General features: G+C 33.9%; 1 protein-coding gene across 1 annotated transcript; it reads left to right on the top strand.

The window, feature by feature from the left end:
• The first annotated feature begins 7,728 nt into the window (after positions 1–7,728).
• Positions 7,729–15,143, top strand: LOC142616798 (F-box/kelch-repeat protein At3g06240-like). Its single transcript, XM_075789576.1, has 3 exons — positions 7,729–7,776; positions 8,616–9,472; positions 14,931–15,143. The coding sequence occupies exons 1-3, from the start codon at positions 7,729–7,731 to the stop codon at positions 14,932–14,934; spliced, it is 909 nt and encodes a 302-aa protein (XP_075645691.1). The 3' UTR covers positions 14,935–15,143.
• Positions 15,144–19,490: the final 4,347 nt, after the last annotated feature.

The raw sequence follows: 19,490 nt of genomic DNA, 5'->3' as shown, positions 1-19,490 counted from the left end.
CCTTCTGATACTGTGTTGTGTACATAACATATTGTTTTGCATCAATGTAGAGTCGTGTTTTGTTAGGGTATTTTATGGATTAAATGTGTTATGTCGTATTGAGTGTGGGAGTTGCATTGATCTGAGGTGACCCTAGTGACAACTGACAACCTTAGGGTATATTTTTAAAATATAATAAATAAATAGAAATTAATGAGCAAAAGCCACTTTTGGTCATTAAAGTTTGCCTCATTTTTCCTATTTAGCTAGAGTTTATAAAATAGTAATAGAATCCTTAAATTTTTTAGAATCAGATAATTTGGTCTATGTGCTAATTTGGACATTGACATTTCATGTGATCAGGTCTGTTTATGATTAAAAACAAGTTTCTAAAACGGTTTAAAAAATATAAACTAGTAGTCTAGGTGGATTACAAGTGTCATGTGACTACCATGATGGCTTATAATTGCTTCGTGGTATTGACATGGAACAAAACAAGAGGATAAGATTGTCAACTTTTCTGAACTTGAATCTGTTGTATAGTTCTCTATTCTTATGTTGGGAAAATACAAGTATTAATTAAAAGAAAGAAAATGGAATAATGGAGAAAACTTTAATGACCAAATTGGATTATTTTTCAAATTTTTAATTCTTTTAAAAATCTAAGGTCGAAACTGAAAACTAGGAGAAACTTTAAGGACCATAAGTGCTGTTTGCCCAAAAATTAAGTATAATTTTGTTTAGCTGAATTATATGAAGTAGACTGCAGTCTATTGATTCACTTTGGTTGTTTGTTGATGTGGAAAGATTATTGACATTAATGGGGCAAGGAGGGTAAATTGGACCTTGTATTACTTCTACAATAATGTTTTTGGCTTTTCAATGGAAAATTGATTATGGTTTTGCAATAATTTTTTTGGTTTTTCAATGGAAAATTGATTATGATTTTGCAGAGAAGACTTTGGAATAGAATTATAAATATAGAATAGGATTGTAATTGGGACCCCTTTATGGTATATTAGATAGAAAGAAGGAAGATGATGTAAGTGTATGCAATCACAACATAGGTTTCTTTAGGCAATTGGACATAATTAAAGAAAGTAACCACACCCTCAAAAAGAACCAAAGCTATTGGTTGGACTCTTTCATTCAACTTCTAGAGGAATTGGAATTCTATGCCAAAAAGGAAAGCAATTTAATCAATTTTTTTAATAAAAAGATTCTGGAAACTACTATAACACACAAACTAGTCAAACACAAGTATACAATTTTTTTTTTTTTTTACTTGTCCAAAAAAAAAAAAACTATTGATATGATGGAGATGTAGTATATATCTTATAGATTGTATTTTTATGTTTCCTTAACCATGTTAGAGAACTGATATGATGGAGATGTAGTATATGTCTTATAGATTATATTTTTATGTTTTCTTGAACCATGTTAGAGAACTGTTGTTATGTTTCCTATTTTTTGATGGGTAATAAGAGTAATTGATGAAAAAAAGAAAAGAAAAATACAATGTGTTCATGATGATGAACACAGAAAAGCAAAAACAGAAAAGAAATCAAGAGGCTATTCTAAGAGAAAAAAAATTAATTCTATAAGAAAGGAACAATCCGTAAAACCCCAGTACCAAGAGCAATCAAAAAGACTATGCTGACACAAATCTTTTAACTCAACTAACTTCTTCTCAGTATCCTGAGCGACAATTTTGTTTCGTCCATAAAGTCCACAACAAACAGCCTGGAATCAAATCCAAATATCTGAACTACAGTTTCCAAGCCAGTGACTCCAACAATTTGACATCCCTGCCACAGAGCCTGGCATGGCCCTTTCATGGTTTTCTTGGATAGGTTTAATGATTTTCTCTCTTCCCTCTAATGGTACCCATTCTACCCCATTAGTTAGAACTTAATTATGTGATGCAATCTCTCTCATTATGTGTGTTAAAGAATAAGTGCTACAGGAATGTGAATTTTTATTGCTTAGTTATTTACCAAAACTATCATCTACACAAATACTTTCTACACGTCGACTATGTTTATGGAGTATGGTGGTTGTCATTGAAATGGTCATATATGGTTAATTGTCCCCCATTGTTTAATGCGGTGTCTTTAGAGGGAAAGAAATAGTTGGTGTTTTAAAGATAATGAGAGATCTATACTAGACCTCTAATTATTTTTCTTTAGAAATTTATTGGATTAGTTGGTTGCTTTGCAAAACCAATCATTCACCTATTTCCTTGATTTTCTTGATTCTTGTAATTTTTGTACTTGATTGTTGACCCCTTGTATACTCCTTGTGTACTAGTGTGTCCCTTTTTAATATCAATAAAACTTATTACTTATTAAAAAAAAATATTGGAGTATGGTTGATGATGCGAGAAAATTTGTGTTGGCTCTTTATAGGATTATTGATTTGATTTGGGTGTTTTGTTATATCTTTATTCGTTGAAGAATTGATTGGTTGATTTTTTCTTGGTACTGTGAAATTGGCACTTCTTGGACAACACACTTTGTTATGGCTTATTATAGGACACAGCTTGTCGACTATGTTCGTGGAGGATGGTTGATAATGCGAGAAAATTTGTGTTGGCCCTTTATAGGATTATTGATTTGATTTGGGTGTTTTGTTATATCTTTATTTGTTGAAGAATTGATTGGGACTCATTGGTTGTTGGATTCTTGGTACGTACCATAAAATTGAAACTTCTTGGATAGCGCTTGATTTATGGTCTGTTATAATTTATTACATTATCGGTAATGTGACTATAGTTTTGAAGTGATTATGAGATATGGTTTGTAATGTGACACAATTTTTGTCTTCAATTGTTGTGTTGGTAATGCGATTGTTGGTGATGTGATTTTGGAGTACGGTTGGTTTTTTTCGAATGATTGTATAGATTGAAGATTAATATCTTTCATGATTGTCATTTGTCATTTGTGTTGCAGGTAATAACACTACATAGAAGTATTGAAGGATGTAGTCATGTAATATGGCAGTAGTAGTTCTTGCGGTCGAGATTTTTTTTCCTTGCCTGTCTCTTTGTCAAGATTTCTTTGTTTGGAAAGGATAATTTCAAATTTTAGACTTAAAAGTTAAATGTAAAGGATCCTCTAAGTTTTGGGCAATTTTAATTTTTCTGTAGGTAAAGAAATTTTATTAAAAGACAAGATTACTTCATATTCACAATGATGAACTCAATGAAACCTAAAAGAATTACAAAAGAATTATGCACAAGAATGAAGTGATTATGTAAAATCTAACTAGAAATGCTACCAGTAAGACTCCATGCATAAGAGTAATTAGACAAAGTATGAATTAGCACTGATTCCGATTGAGCTTGTGATTTTTATGAATAGTATAAAGTATGACTATTTTGCTCTTTTCACAATATATAGTTACATTGTGCATACTTAATCAAAATTTTAAAGTATATGACTAAATAATTAAATTTATCATATCTCAATAGTTTAAGTTTTTGGAATAATTAGTAATTTAGCATGATATTAAAGTAAAAGATCTTGAGTTCCTGTAAGGCTATATATCCTAATAGTTTAAACTTTTGAGACAATCGGTAATTTAACACTAAATATGAAAACCTTGAATGAACTAAGAAATTCTTGTCCATTGAGCATGCGTATAAATCAGGGTGTAACTTTTTCTATCGAATGATTCCTACCACAAATATATATATGCCAAATCCTTACATGGGTGACATTCCCCACCTTAAAACACAAACTAAAGAATATTATCCCAATTGATTCTAATACTCCTTCATAGGCTACACCCATGTATCCCTCTAACTAATTTTAAAGTCCAACCAAACCATTGATCCCTTAGGGCCTGTTTGGTAAGATGATTTAAATATAGTAATTTTGTTTTGCAAACTATAAAATGGTGGTCTCACACTTGAATCTATTATTTGGCTAATATTCTCTAAATTAAGGATTTTGCAAATGGTAGAAAGGATGTTTAATGGTGTACCTACATAGATTTGTCCAAACTCTTCTGTCTCTTAAGTTAAGGAACTTATCTTTATCACACACACTCACACAACAACAACAACAACAACAACAACAAAAATCACACTTCAAATTTGAAACTTATCATTATAAAAAATAAAATAAAAAGTGCTACATTCACAACAATTTCACAACAAATCATAAGTGGTAAATTGTTATTAATTATAGCTAGTGTGTAACTCTGTGCATATGCACAGATATATTTAAAAGCAATCACAATTACATATATATTATTTAGAATCTAATTAGATCTAGACTCTTCTGTTTATGCATTTAATAATTTACTTGCCACAAAAATTAAAAAATTAGATGGAATACATGCGCAAAATTGAACTTCAATTAAAATTCAATTTAGAATCTAATTAAATTGAATTTTTTTTAGTTATACAAAAAATGCTCATAAATATAAAATCATTCAAAAATTATATTTCTATGGTTTACTTATATTGGACTTCTCGTTTTTTACACTAAATTAATTTATTTGACACAAAAATTTAAATAAATTAAAAAAAAATTAGATTAGATGGAACACATGGCATAAAATTAAACTCTAATTGAAATCCAATTTTTACATTGAATTAACTCACTTGGCACAAAAATTTAAAAACTTAGATTAGATGGGACACATGACGTAAAATTAGACTCTAATTTAATTCTAATTTGAAATCTAATTGGATTTTCTCTCAGCTTTACCTATTATTATTATTATTGTAGGGACACAATTTGGCTTCAAATCCACAGTGAGCAGGGGAAGGGTCCAAAAGGCCTGATACAATAAAATTTGTAGAAAGTGAGCTTGAAATCTAGGTTCTAGTGATATTAGATAACAAAAAATGATGGGCTTGATCACAGTGATACACACAAGGAATTGTTTATATAAAAGAAATTTCTCCTCGGACACCAGCCGAGGATGATTTATATTATCTCTTCCCAAGATAGATTACAACTATGGATCTGGAAGTGTACAGTGTTTTTTTCTCTTTGTTTCTCCTCCCCTTTCCTGAGCGCTTTGCTCTTCCTTTTATATCACCTCCTGCCCATGGATCAGATTCTTTATTTAGATACTTGTCCCATCCTCCTTCCCTCAAGTCTTTGGAAGTAGCTGTAAAACTGAACCCTGATGCTCGGGCCTCACTTCCCCATTAATGCGGCCAGAGAAGCAGTTGCAGAGCACTCAACGCAGTGGCAGTGGTAGCAGCTTTATCTTAAATATCCCACCACCCTTCTTCTTATATTCTACATATACCATGCTTACCCTTACCTATAGGATCTTCTAGAATAGTGTCGATGGAGGTCAACCAGTCTTTCTTTTACCTCGGCTTTAGATAGCCGAGAACATCTTCCTCCTCGGACCATTCTCTTAGATATGCCTGACCAGATATCACTTCTTTACCTTTTGGCATTGCTTCGTGGGCTGACATTTACATATCTTCGGACCATTTAGTGTCCTCGGATTGGGCCATTTGCTCAACAAATACTTTTTGGCCAACCCAATACGTGTTACTGAGCCCATTGACCCTACAATTATTATTATTATTATTATTATTATTATTATTATTATTATTATTATTATTATTATTATAGATTTGAATTCACAACTTGAATTACTTTTTTTCAATCCATAACAACCAATAATAACATAACAACTAACCACTTAAGATTTGTTGTGAACATAGCATTTCTCTATTAAAAAAAAAAAAAGTGAACTCTATTCTTTTATCATTATTAAAATAAAATAAAATAAAAAGTAATTTCTTACTTTTGTAAATTATTTTTTATAAAAAAATTCAAAAATAGAAATGGTCTCCCAACTATATTTTTCTTTTTCTTTTCTTTTTTTTTTTTGGTATTTTGAAAATTGTTCTTAAAAGTAGGAGCCAAAAATGTATAATATAAAAATTTATTAAAAACTAGTTTTGGTTTCAATTTTTTGAAAATTATTATCATACTGTTTTGAAAACAAAAACAAAAACTCCTACCAAATTGACCTTTAAGTTTACAATTTTGGACTTTAAGCCTTAATGTTTGATATAATTTGTCATATCAATTTGTTCATTCCTATTAGTTACATGCCATTAAATGCTTCATCTCCAATCTCGTCTCATATTCTACGTTCATTTTAATCTTGTGCTTGGCTCAATTTTTTGTTAAAAGGCCTTTTAAATTTCAACTAATTTGTCAAGAGTCTTGTAACTTAATTAATACCTCCCTATACACAAAATATTTGGGGTTCTATGAGGAAAAGAGTTGTAACTATCTAAAAAGAAAAAAATTACTAATTTGATAAGAGAAAAGGTTTCTACTATTTTTTTTAAAGAAACCTAATTTGGAGAAAAACCATTCAAACTTCTATATCTTTTTGTTGAATAAGAATTTTGAAGATCTAACCGTTGGATTACATGTTTTTATTTTAATCTCATACTTGCAAAATTTCAATAAAATTAAAGATCAATAGTTATCTATCTTCTATACTATTAATAAGAGGATTCCCTTGTTTCGTTTTCAATTTTTGGTTTACCAAAATATTCTCATACAAATTCTGAAATAACATACTCTTTAGTTTAATTTTTTTTTTCCTACAAAAAATGTTAAAAAAATAAAACTATCTCACATAAAAAAGGAAAAAAAAAAACTGTTATTCTCACCACCTATTTGTATTTAAATATCTTATTCTTATCTATATTTGTTATCTATTTGAATTTAAATACTTTAATTATCTTCATAAAAAAATTTAAAAAAAATACAAAATTACTTCTTCAAAAAAAAAAACCACTACCTCACGTAAAAACTACTCATTCCTACCTCGAAATTTCTAGGGTTTTTTTTTTTTTAATTCTTTATAACATTCCAAAATTTTTGTTATCTAAATTCTATACAGTTATCACAAATCCCCATCCATATCTTCTTATTCTTATCCCAATCAATAAATTCAAATGTCTCATTGGATTTCAACTTCTTACAATTCTCTATCTCATTTTTAAACACTATTCCACATTACCTGACCTCTTTCTTTTTAAAAAAAGACACCATTATTTATATGTTACTTTTAAACATTATAATTCTAAACCAAATAAAAAATTAAATAAATAAGAGCATTATTCCATGCGCAAAGCGCGTGTAATGAGTCTAATGTTATCAATAAAATATTTAAATTTCAAGTAGTAAATAACATTCAAAATTTGACGTGCATTTTAAAAATATAATGAACATGAAATTTAATTGTTAGATTTTCAAAATTTACATTTAATATAAAAAAACTATAGGGTGACTATGAAAACATATAGCAAAAGCATTTTTGATATTGCTTTCTCCTAATTTTTTATGTTTTTGTTTTCTCTTGGTTTTTTATGTTTTGGGAGCAAAGATACATAAAAATAGTGCATAAAGACATATTTACCCTTAAACAAAGGTGGGATAATGGAGGTAATTTTATGTGGGTAAAGTGTGGCAAAATGGTAACAGTTGGGTTTATTGTAATTCGCCCCTAAACTTTTTTCACAAAGTTTTTTATTAAAATTTTTTTAAAAAAAAGGATAAAATTTTTTAAATTTTTTTTGGCAATTCTTATTAACGAACTTGTATGTCTACAAAGCAATGCAATTTCATCTCCCTACCATCTATTACGTCATTCTTTCAAATTGAAAATTCCCCAAAAAGCTTGAAACTTAGGTGAAGCAGCAGCAGCAGCAGCAGCCGCCAAAGGGAGAAAGAAAGAAGGATAGATATGTCAGACTATCTCCCAGAGGAAGTGGTGCTGGAGATATTGCACAGAGTACCTGTCAAATCCCTAATTCAATTCAGGTGCATTTCAAAATCATGGAACTCCCTAATCACAAACCTTAATTTCATCAATTCCCACCTCATATTATTTGATAAGAACATATTATTTGTTCTTATCAACTTTTTTTTTTTCTATTGTTTTACACTTCTTAGGAAAAAGTTGTGTTGTTCTTTGTGGATTTTTTTTTTAATTTTCTACATTTGATAATTAGGTTTTAATTAAAAAACATATCCTATGTCCTTACAACCATTAATCACTTTCTTCTTCTTCTTTTGCCTTTCATTCTATTCATAAGAGCTTTCTTTTTTTATTAACTCCATTTTTTTTTTAGAATGGCTATATAACATGTTGATTAACAATTCTCTTTTCTTTTTCTTTTTTTCTTTTTTCAATAGGATTTAAATTTTATATCAAATGGGACTCTAACAATATATATCCTCAAAAAAAAAAAATCTATCTTATATCCTTATTGCCTCAACCATCAATCACTTATTTTTTTGCCTTTGATTCTATTCATATGACCTTTTTTTTCTTTTATTAATTCTATATTTTTTAGTATGACAATATAACACGTTGATTAACAATTATAATTTCAATAGGATTTAAATTTTGTATCAAATGAGACTCTAACAATACGTATGCTTTCCTTTTAAGAAAAAACAATATATATGCTTTTTTTATTCTATTTTTTCATGGAATAACAACAAACACGTAAATTAGAAATCCTAATCATAATAGGATACAGTGATATACAAATATACTGTCGGTTGCAAGGCCCACAACAAGTCCTATAAATTGGAACTCTTCTCGACACTCTGAATTCGGTAAAGCCGAAAAATTTTGGTTGCAATTTTCGAATAGTCGGTTACGTCAATGGATTGTTTTGCTATAAACAACGCCGCTATATTGTTTGGAATCCCTGTATTAGAAAATTTATTGCCCTTCCCACACCTTCCGTTAGGGCCTCCTTTGCTTGTTATCTAGCGTTTGGGTTTGATTCGAGGACCAATGATTATAAGCTGGTGAGAATTGTATTTCCATCTAAAAATATTAGCGCCAAAAAGCCTCTGGTTGAAGTTTACTCTGTTAACGAGGGATCCTGGAGAACAACGAGTGGTGGTGACTCGTATCCGCCTGGGGTTTATACCAGTGATTGGTCGCTATCCAAAGCAGTTTCTTTAAATGGAGCTATTTATTTTGCGGCGGAGCAGTGTGATGCCCGGGGTTCAATAGTTTTGTCATTTGATTTGGCTGATGAGGTTTTCCGCGTGATATCCTTGCCAGAAGGTAATTTCAGATTCGAATCTGATATTGATATCTTGGTATTCAAGGGATTGCTTTCTCTAACATGTTATGAGTATATGGGCGTCAAGTGTTGTTCTGTTTTTGTGATGAAAGAGTATGGCATTGTTGATTCTTGGACTAAACTGTTCACTATTGACCTCAATAGGCAATTGTGTAGAGTGTTGGGTTTCCGGAAGAATGGTCATTTATTAGTGCAGAAAAAAGAATTTCTTGGTTGGGAGCTCTGTTCATATGACCCTGAGAGCCAACAAGTGAAGACTTTGGGGTTTTGTAGACTTTGGGATTATTCTTTTGCTGATAATTATGTGGAGAATATTTTCTTACTCGACAAACCTAATGACGCAGTTTCCAAGAGGAAAGTGAGCAAGAAGAGAAAGTGCAGGTAAATAGGTCCGATTCAAGTATTCAACTAAAAATTTCAGCATTTACATTCCTAAATTCTATTTTATTCTTGGTATATACTAGATATTTTTGTGTTGCTATACTTAAATATTAAGTTTCAAACCTCAACATATAGCTTTTGGATTTAATTTGTTCTTGAATGGATGTAAAGAGTGGTTATAATTTTTTTACCTTTTTTATAGGTAAAATAGCAAAATATTATTATTTTAGGGAAAACAGAAAAAGTAGTATATCAGAGAGTCTTAGAGTCTAACAAAAATAACGTTAGTCCACAAACTCCTCAAAAGAGGAAAAAGACAGCCTGATCAAGGCTGCCACCAATCATACAACAATCACAGCAAAAACAGTTTCAACTAGAATGATGTACTCTCTGTCCCCTCAAAAGTACGCCTATTTCATGCCAAATAGTTCACATTAAACGTGGATGGATAGCCCCCCGAATAACAGTCGACTGATGGTAGCCAAAATCCCCATTGTGGTGCAAGAAGTTGCTCTAAAGAGTGGTCAAAATTGTTAAATACGATTTTGTGGTTTTGGTTCATGATGGGATGATTCATTTGCAAGAACGAAATGGTAAATATAAATGGAGACTGATGTTATTATCTCTTTCTGTATTCTGAAATTGTCACATCCAACTCATATTCTGTATGAAAATTTGTTTCCCTTTCCATTTCATTAGGCATGCTAAAATTTTTCTGCTATGATCAGCCGTTGCCTTCTGATACTGTGTTGTGTACATGACATATTGTTTTGCATCAATGTAAAGTCAATAGAGTATAGAATTAGGCCGAACATATATAAGCTGCTGTAACCATGTAACTGTAGGTAGAGTTGTGTTTCGTTAGGGATTTTTATGGATTAAATGTGTTATGTTGTATTGAGTGTGGGAGTTGCATTGATCTGAGGTGACCCTAGTGACAACCTTTAGGGTTTATTTTAAAAATGTAAAAAAATAATAATAATAATGAGCAAAAGCTACTTTTGGTCATTAAAGTTGGCCTCATTTTTCCAATTTAGCTAGAGTTTCTAAAACAGTAATGGAATCCTTAATTTTTTTAGAATGAGATAATTTGGTCTACATGCTAATCTGGACACTAACATTTCATTTGATTGGGCACGTTTATGATTAAAAAAAAAAGGTTCTAAACGGTTTAAAAATTATACACCAGTAGTTTAGGTGAATTACAATTGCCATGTGACTACCATGATGGCTTATAATTGCTTCGTGGTATTGACATGAAAAAAAAAAAAAAAAAAAAAAAAGAAGAAGAAGAAGAAAGAAAGAAAGAGGATAAGATTTTCCACTTTTCTGAACTTGAATTTGTTGTATAGTTCTCTATTCTTTTGTTGGGAAATTACAAGGATATAAAAAGGAAGAAAATGGAGTAGTGGGGAAAACTTTGATGACCAAATTGGATTATTTTACAAATTTTTAACTATTTTAAAACTCTAAGTTCGAAACTGAAAACTAGGAGAAACTTTAGGGACCAGAAGTGATGTTTGCCCAAAAATTAAGTATAGTTATGTTTAGCTGAATTATATGAAGTAGACTGCAGTCTATTGATTCTCTTTGGTTGTTTGTTGATGTGGAAACATTATTGACATTAATGGAGAAAGGAGGGTAAATTGGACCTTGTATTACTTCTCCAATAATTTTTTTGGCTTTTCAATGGAAAATTGATTATGGTTTTGCAGAGAAGACTTTAGAATAAAACTAGTCGTAGACCCATGTAATGTGTGGGAATAATAATTATTTTGTATTGTAATATAATGTATAATTTTTTCTCTAAACTTTTATGAAGATAATTTTTTCTTCTTAAAAATTAAAAAATTTCTACTCAGTCCAATTAGTTTTGCTTTAATCCACTCGGTCAATTTCAGTCCCCATTCAGTCCATTTTAGACTAATTGGGTTTTAACTTGATTCTTTTTGTAGGTTTTCTTTTCAAGTTTAGTTCAATTTATTTTCTTCATTTTTGAGTTGAAAAGTATGAAATTTACTATATTTGGGCTAAAATCTTTAGTTTTGAGTTAAAAAAAAAAAAAAAAACTAAAATAGACATTTGAAATTAGATATATGAACCTTAAAATGCAATAAAAATGATAAATATTCAAAAGTTTTATTTGGTCCATATCGGTTCTGTTTGGTCCATTCAATCCTCTTTGGTCTAATTTGGTCATATTCGGTTCATTCAGTCCTATTTAGTCCATTTTGTCCACTAAAGTTCTATTCAGTCTAATTCAGCCCATTCGGTCTTATTCAACTCACTTCGGTCTAATTCAGTCCTTTCTATTTACCTTGGTCCTATTCCGTCCTCATTAGTCCTATTTTCTCCACTCCGGTCTAATTAGGTCTAGTCAGTCCACATTGGCTCTATTCAGTCTATTCTATCCACTTTGATCAACTTAAGTCCTATTCAGGCTATTTAGTCCACTTCGGTCTGATATGGTCTATCTCGTTCACTTTGGTTCTATTCAGTCCATTCTATCGACTTCAGCCCAATTCAGTCCAAATTACTCCTATTTGGTCTACTTAGGTCCAGTCTACCACCTCAGTCCTATTTGGTCTAATCTGGTCCCGTTTAGTCCATTCTATCTACTTTGGTCCTATTCGATCCATTCGTTCTAATTCAGTCCATTCAGTCTTATTCAGTCCTCCTTTTCCTATTGTTGATTTTAACAAAAATTATATTTACTGTCACATTAAATTACTTTTTGTTTTTGTTAATAAAATTAGTAGTTCTATAACATTTTTTTTGCAATGACTTTTGGGCCCTCAAATTTCGCCTTTAGCCCATTTCATTGTAGTCATACCTTGCATGGGCCCGAAGGCTGGCATAGCCCTCCAATAAATGATAAACAAACTAGATAACAAGTTATAAATTTATAGTAATTCATGTATTCAACACTTTTATTAGCAACCTATAAATATCGTGGTACTCACCCTGGTCCCTGTAGTTTATCAAGTCTTAAACTACAGAGTTCATGGTAGCTAGAATTTTGATTTGTTATAAACTCTCTTTTAGTGCCTTTGCAAAACTATATATTATCCAATGATTTGTTGTAACAATAAACAATGATTTGGTGTTTGATTGGGTTGGGTCATTGGGTGAGTACCTCATCTTATCATTTTCTTTAACATATTGAACCAAAGATGCATATCTAACGTCAGTATGAATATGCTTATTTGTTGCATTTTTTATTTTTTAAATTGGGTTTGGATTTAGGACCAATGTTTCAATGTATTGGATTCAACACAAATAAGAACAATTTTTATTTATTGAATTTAAATAAAATATTATGTGTTTAATTTTTTTTAAATGAGACAAAATATAAATAATTTAATGATATAGAGGATGTTGTTGAATTTAAATGTTGAATAAAATATGATGAGAAGAAAAAATAGTAAAAATGAAATGTATAGCAATAAACACCAAATTATATTAGTATTGCTATGTAATACAATAACATTATATTTTTATATACTATTTTTATAATGCAGTAGGATAACATTTAACAATCAATGAGAATAAAAAAGATAACAACATAAAACACAAAACTAAATCGTATCAATCCAAAAGAGAATTCTAAAGAATATAAAAGTTCATCAACCTAAAGTAGAGATGCAAGAAGAAAAACACCAAAAACTGAACATATATATATATATATATATAGAGAGAGAGAGAGAGAGAGAGAGAGAGAGAGAGAGAGAGAGAGAGAGAGAGAGAGTCTTTTGTGTGTGGAAAAATGAAAAATTATGCATGGAATATTGAGAGAGGAAATGACAAATTTATCGTATGAGGATAAAAATAAGAAGAGTAAAAAATAAAGGAAAATAAAGGGATAGAAGAATAGTAATATTAAGGTAGAAAGTAGTGGGGATATGAAAAGTTAAAATGGAATGAAAAAAAGTTGAAGAAAGTTAAAATAAAGAGTAGTGGGGATATGTAAAGTTAAAATGGAATTGAAAATTTAATAATAAATAAGAATAGTTAAAAATAAGATAAATATGATATTTTAATTGTAAGACAAAAGAGTTTTTAATTCACTTTAAATGTTAAAAAATCATATAAAAAATTGGAAAAAAAATAATAATGACATGACTGCTGATGTAGCTTAACTGGAGCGTAACAATAATAAATACTACGTTTTAGCTTATAGAATAGGATTCTAATTGGGACCCCTTTTTTATCTTTTAATGTTTTAAGCAATCTCAACTTAGTTTTCTTTAGGCAATTGGACTTAATAAAAGAAGGTAACCACGCCCTCAAAAAGAACCAAAGATATTGGACTCTTTCATTCAACTTCTACAGGAATTGGAATTCTATGCCAAAAAGGAAAGCAATTTAATCAATTTTTTTAATACAAATATTCTGGAAACTACTATAACACGCAATCCAGCAATCCAGTCAAACACAAACATACAATTTTTTTTTTTACTTATCAAAAAAAAAAAAATATATATATATATATATATATATATATATATATATATTGATATGATGGAGATGTAGTATATATCTTATAGATTATATTTTTATGTTTCTTTAACCATGTTAGAGAACTATACGATGGAGATGTAGTATATATCTTACGGATTATATTTTTATGTTTCCTTGAACCATGTTAGAGAACTGTTGTTATGTTCCTGTTTTTTTATGGGTAATAAGAGTAATATTATTGATGAAAAATAAAGAGAGGAAAATACTAAGTGTTCATGATGATGAACACATGTACAGAAAAGCAAAAGCAAAAAACAGAAAGAAAAGATATTAAGAGGCAATTCTAAGAGAAAAGATAAACTCTATAAGAGAGGAACAATCTGTAAAACCCAAGCACCAAGACCAATCAAAAAGACTATGCTAGCACAAATCTTTTAACTCAACCAACTTCTTCTCAATGTCCTCAAAGGAGCGACAATTTCATTTCATCCATAAAGTCCACAACAAACAGCCTGTCTGAGACTCTGAACTATGGTTTGCAAGACAGTAACTACAACAATTTAACAACCCCGCCACAGAGCATGGCATGACCCTTTCATGGTTTTCTTGGATAGGTTTAATGATTTTCTCTCTTCCCTTTCATGGTACCCATTCTACCTCATTGGATAGTTAGAACTTATGTGATGCATTGGGACTTTATTTGTTGAAGAATTGATTGGGACTCATTGGTTGTTGGATTCTTGGTACCATAAAATTGAAACTTCTTGGATAGCGCTTGATTTATGGTTTGTTATAATTTATTACATTATTGGTAATGTGACCATAGTTTTGAAGTGATTATGAGATATGGTTTGTAATGTGACACAATTTTTGTCTTCAATTGTTGTGTTGGTAATGCGATTGTTGATGATGTGATTTTGGAGTATGGTTGGTTTTCTTTCGGATGATTTTATAGATTGAAAATTAATATCTTTCATGATTGTCATTTGTGTTGCAGGTAATAACACTACATAGAAGGATTGAAGGATGCAGTCATGTAATATGGCAGTAGTAGTTCTTTCGGTCTAGAATATTTTTCCTCGCCTGTGTCTCTTTCTCAAGTTTTCTTTGTTTGAAAAGGATAATTTCAAATTTTAGACATAAAAGTTAAATGTAAAGGACCCTCTAAGTTTTGGGCAATTTGAATTTTTCTGTAGGTAAAGAAATTTATTAGAAGACGCGATTACTTCACATTTACAATGATGAACACAACGAAACCTAAAAGAATTACAAAAGAATTATGCGCAAGAATGTATTGATTATGTGAAATCTAATTAGAAATGCTACTAGTAAGACTCCATGCATGAGACTAATTAAACAAAGTATGAATTAGCACTGATTCCGATTAACTTTGACTATTTTTCTTTTTTCACAATAGTCACATCATGCATACTTGACAAAATTTTAGAGTTTGTGGTTAAATAATTAAATTTATCATATCTTAATAGTTTAAGTTTTTGAAACAATTAGTAATTTAGCATGGTACTAAAGCAAGTGGTCTTGAGTCCCTGTAAGGCCATATCCTAATAGCTTAAACTTTTGAGACAATTGGTAAGTTAACACTAAATATGAAAACCTTGAATAAACTAAGAAATTCCTGTCCATTGAACATGCATATAAATCAAGGTGTAACTTTTTTCTATAGAATGATTCCTACCACAAATATATGCCAAGTCCTTACTTGGATGACTGATGATGCCTAAGAGATCACCAGTAAGCTGCTAGTACTCCACCAATTTGAAGCAACACCTGCGAAGAAAAAAAAAGTAGGTGATCGACAGAGAGCACCGGTGTGGTGCCGGCCAAAGACCCTCCGACGATCAAGTTAGAATCTTTAAACAACCCTAGAGTGCCAGAGTTGAGGTAATTGTGCGTACCTTTGGGTCATGAGGGTCTTGGGGTATATATAGTGGTGTGTGGCCGAAATATGCGCCTTGGTGAAGAAGCACTTTCCTTTTTAAGAGAGTGATCCGCGGATCTTTGCCCATTGTATTGAGCCCTTTCCTTATAGGAATCTTCTTAACTAAGTCGAACGCGTAGCGCAAGAACTTTCCTTATATTCACATAAGCAGAGGTCAAGATAGGCTAAAAATGAAAGCTGGGTTATTCCTTCAGCCTTCACCTGCCAAGGTCGTCACCCCACGTGTAACTCCTATACTGTCGTCAGCTTACGTACGCCAACATGGTCCGTCAGCCAAGGACGTCAGCCAAAGACCTTACAGCCAAGGTCGTCACCCCTGACTCGTCCACGTGATCCGTCAGCTTAATGTTGCTGCGTAAGGGGCATGGCCATGAATGCTAAAGAGGTGTAAATGACAGTAGTTGACGGATAGCGTATTGCCGTCAGCTTCTTAACGTGCATTCAGTATGTAACAAGTGAACTTCCGTCAGCTTCTTAATGTGCCGTCACCTTGTAATAACGTCACTATCAGCTGCCCCCCACTCCATTATCCCGTCAGCTATGGGCAACGGGTCATGGAGTTGGTGTTACTGGGGAAATGGTGTTTGCATGGTGATTTGTGCCATGTTCATTAAATGGTGGGACACATGTCATAAGCAGATTGGCTCCGCGTCTGGACGAGTGTGTCGCTTCGTCTTTCGCGCCTCCTCTCTCCTATATATATATCTCACTATTTACCTTTTTTCCACTTTTTTCGCCTTGTTCATCTTGAGAGAAAAAATTCGTCACTGCCAGTTTTACCACACCGTCGATCGTGCAACCGTCACCTTCTTGAGACCGTCCTCCTATACGTAAGTTTTCTTTACTTTACCTTTTTACTTTTTCTAGTGACGCCCTTTTAGTGAAGTCGTCTGCCTAGGATCTTAGAAAAACCCGTCGTTTGTAGGTAGTCAGATGTCTAGGGAGACGCCGAGTGATCCATCGTCAATCCGCGACGGAGCGGGTTATGACGAAGTTTTTCCATCAGGTCGTGAGCCCGCGGAGGGCCTATCCTGGTCGTCAGAAAGAGACTCGTCAACTCCTTCTGACGGTGAAGTAGAGAGTTCTAGAGGAAGTGAGGTGTACGGTGATGAAGAAGGGGTAGCCGACGAAGACCAAGGGGTTCGTGGAAGGGAAAGTAGCAATGACGGGGGTGAGAGTGACGGTGACGAGGAAGCCTCAGTGAGCACCTCGGGATCCTCTGGTGATGATCGTCCCTTCATCTTACCCTCCGAGTGGTCCGTCAACAATTTTCTCCCGACGATGTCGGAGAACGTTTTCAAAAGTTTGCGGCCCCGTTACCAAATACCCGACGACATTCCCATCCGTCTACCTGAGGAGGGTGAGAGGTGCTACTCAGGACGAACCGCGGACGTCGGCATGTATGATGCCATGTTCGCAGCAGGACTGAGGTTGCCGCTGACGGCATTACACCGTCAGCTGGCTAACTTTCTAGGGATTTCTGTCAGCCAGATTGCCCCCAATGCTTGGCGAACCTTCATTGGTGCCGAGATCTTGTGGGGTAGTCTAAGTGGTGGGAACCGTCAGCTGACCTTGGACGAGTTCTTTTGGTGTTATCGTCCTCAACACATTTCCTCGTCAAAAGGAGTGTATCATTTTGCAGTGAGGGATAAGGAGTTGAAGTTAGTGTCAGATATGCCCGACTCCAATAGGAAGTGGAAAGGCAGATATTTCTTTGTAGAAGGGACAAATTGGGTATGTCGTCAAGAGGAGTGGGAGTCAATGCTCAATGGTTTTGATAACACATGGGCTTACGTTAGAGATTCAGGTTAATACCGTCGGCCTTTCTCGCTCCGTCTACTTATTTGCTGTCTTAACCCGTCACTTTTCACTGCAGCTAACAACCGTCCACGTATCACCGCGGAGCAAGAGGATTTCATTCGTCGAGTGACGGCCATTCCCTTGGACGAGAGGAAGTGTCGGGATCTAATCACGTTAGACACCCTTCACTTATATTGTGGTGGCCCTGAACCGACGGAGGAGGCTTGCAAATTGAACGCCTATTCTCGCCGACGTGAGTTGTCCTTCAACTTCTTGTCTTTATCCTGACGTTGTTTCTTTCTAACCCTTATCCTTTGCAGAAATGGAGTCAGCTAAGCAAAGGGTCAGAGCTGCAGCCGCGGCTAAGAAAAAACAGCAAGAGAAGGCTGGGGGCGAGTTAACCCCACCGTCAGCCCTCAGGCCCGTTGAGACGGCCGCGGCCAAGAGAAAACCTGACGGCAGGGTAGACCGTCCGGGGAAGAAGGTTGCCCCCACTCCTAGGGACCAGTCATCTCGGAGGCCATCACCTCCTAGGTCTGCTCATGGGGCAGGCAAGGGTCCGATGACCTCGTCAGGGCCCATTGTCCAAGGACCCGTACGCCGTCTGCTGACCCACAAGGATTATGCTGTAGAGGTGACGGAATCAATTTTAAAGGATGAGGAGACGGATCCTTGTGCGGAGCAAACTACTGACGAGATAGGGGCGTCAGCCCTCTTTGACCTCACTAGGGTATGTGCCTCTTTTTACTTTACTTTTGGTGTCCGACCAGTCTTAATCATCCTGACGTTGTTCTATCTTTTTTAATGTAGGCTATGGTTCGCGTGAAGGCCTTGTCGAATAGGTGCTTTGCCAAGGAGGGGGTGATCACCCGTCTGAACGAGCGCGTCAAGTACCTAGCTGACGGTCAGGCGCAGTTCAAGGAGGCAAACAAAATTTTGGGCACGGAGCTGAGGGACTATAAGGAGAAGCTGACGGAGGAAACCCGTCGCCGGGAGCTGGAGACGGAGGCCAGGGTGGCGGCAGAAAAGGAGCTAAGGTCCATCCTAGTCCAAGTGGAAACGGCTAGGAATGACGCTGTGAAGGAGTTTCAAGATTCGTCAGCCTTCATAGACGCTTGTGCCGCCTACTATGGTGACGGGTTTGAGGACTGCCTGAAGCAAGTAAAATCGGCGTATCCTGACTTGGATTTGTCAAGGATTTCAATGGATGAGTCCATCCCGTCAACCCCTGCAGGTGACGCCGTTCCTGAAGAAGCTGACGCCAACAGCCAGAGAGACAACAGCGTCGTCCTAGCTCAGCCAGCAGCGGACCACTCCGTCACTCTGACTCCGGCAAATCCTCATAATGGCGACCCAAATGCCGCCAGCCCCTCTCTCTCCTGTGCCCAGCCTGTTAATGTCGAAGACGATGGAGGACACTGACGCTCCCCTAGAACTTAAAGTTTTCTTCTTCTTTTTTTTTTTTTTTTTTTTTTTTTTTTTTTTTTTTTTTTTTTTTTGAGAAGTGTAGACGGAATAGTAATACTTGACGCCCATTTTTCTGGGCCTTTGTACAGACATTGTCTACTTTAATTTTAATGTCGTTTTATTCTTCAATTATGTGTGTTTTGTGTTGTAAGTCAGAATTATGTTCGTGATGAGCTTCGTCAACTTAGGGGTGACGGGGTTTTTCCCTTTCAATTCAATTTTTGAACTGATGACGGCGTCAGCTTCTTTTCCATGAAAACTCGGTCATTTTTTATCATTCCGTCAGTTTCATGGGCGACGTCATTTGATAACTTATTGCATGCCCGATAG

Source organism: Castanea sativa, chromosome 11 (genome assembly GCF_040712315.1).
Source record: "Castanea sativa cultivar Marrone di Chiusa Pesio chromosome 11, ASM4071231v1".
NCBI lineage: Eukaryota > Viridiplantae > Streptophyta > Magnoliopsida > Fagales > Fagaceae > Castanea > Castanea sativa.
This window is presented reverse-complemented; position numbering and strand designations above follow the sequence as displayed.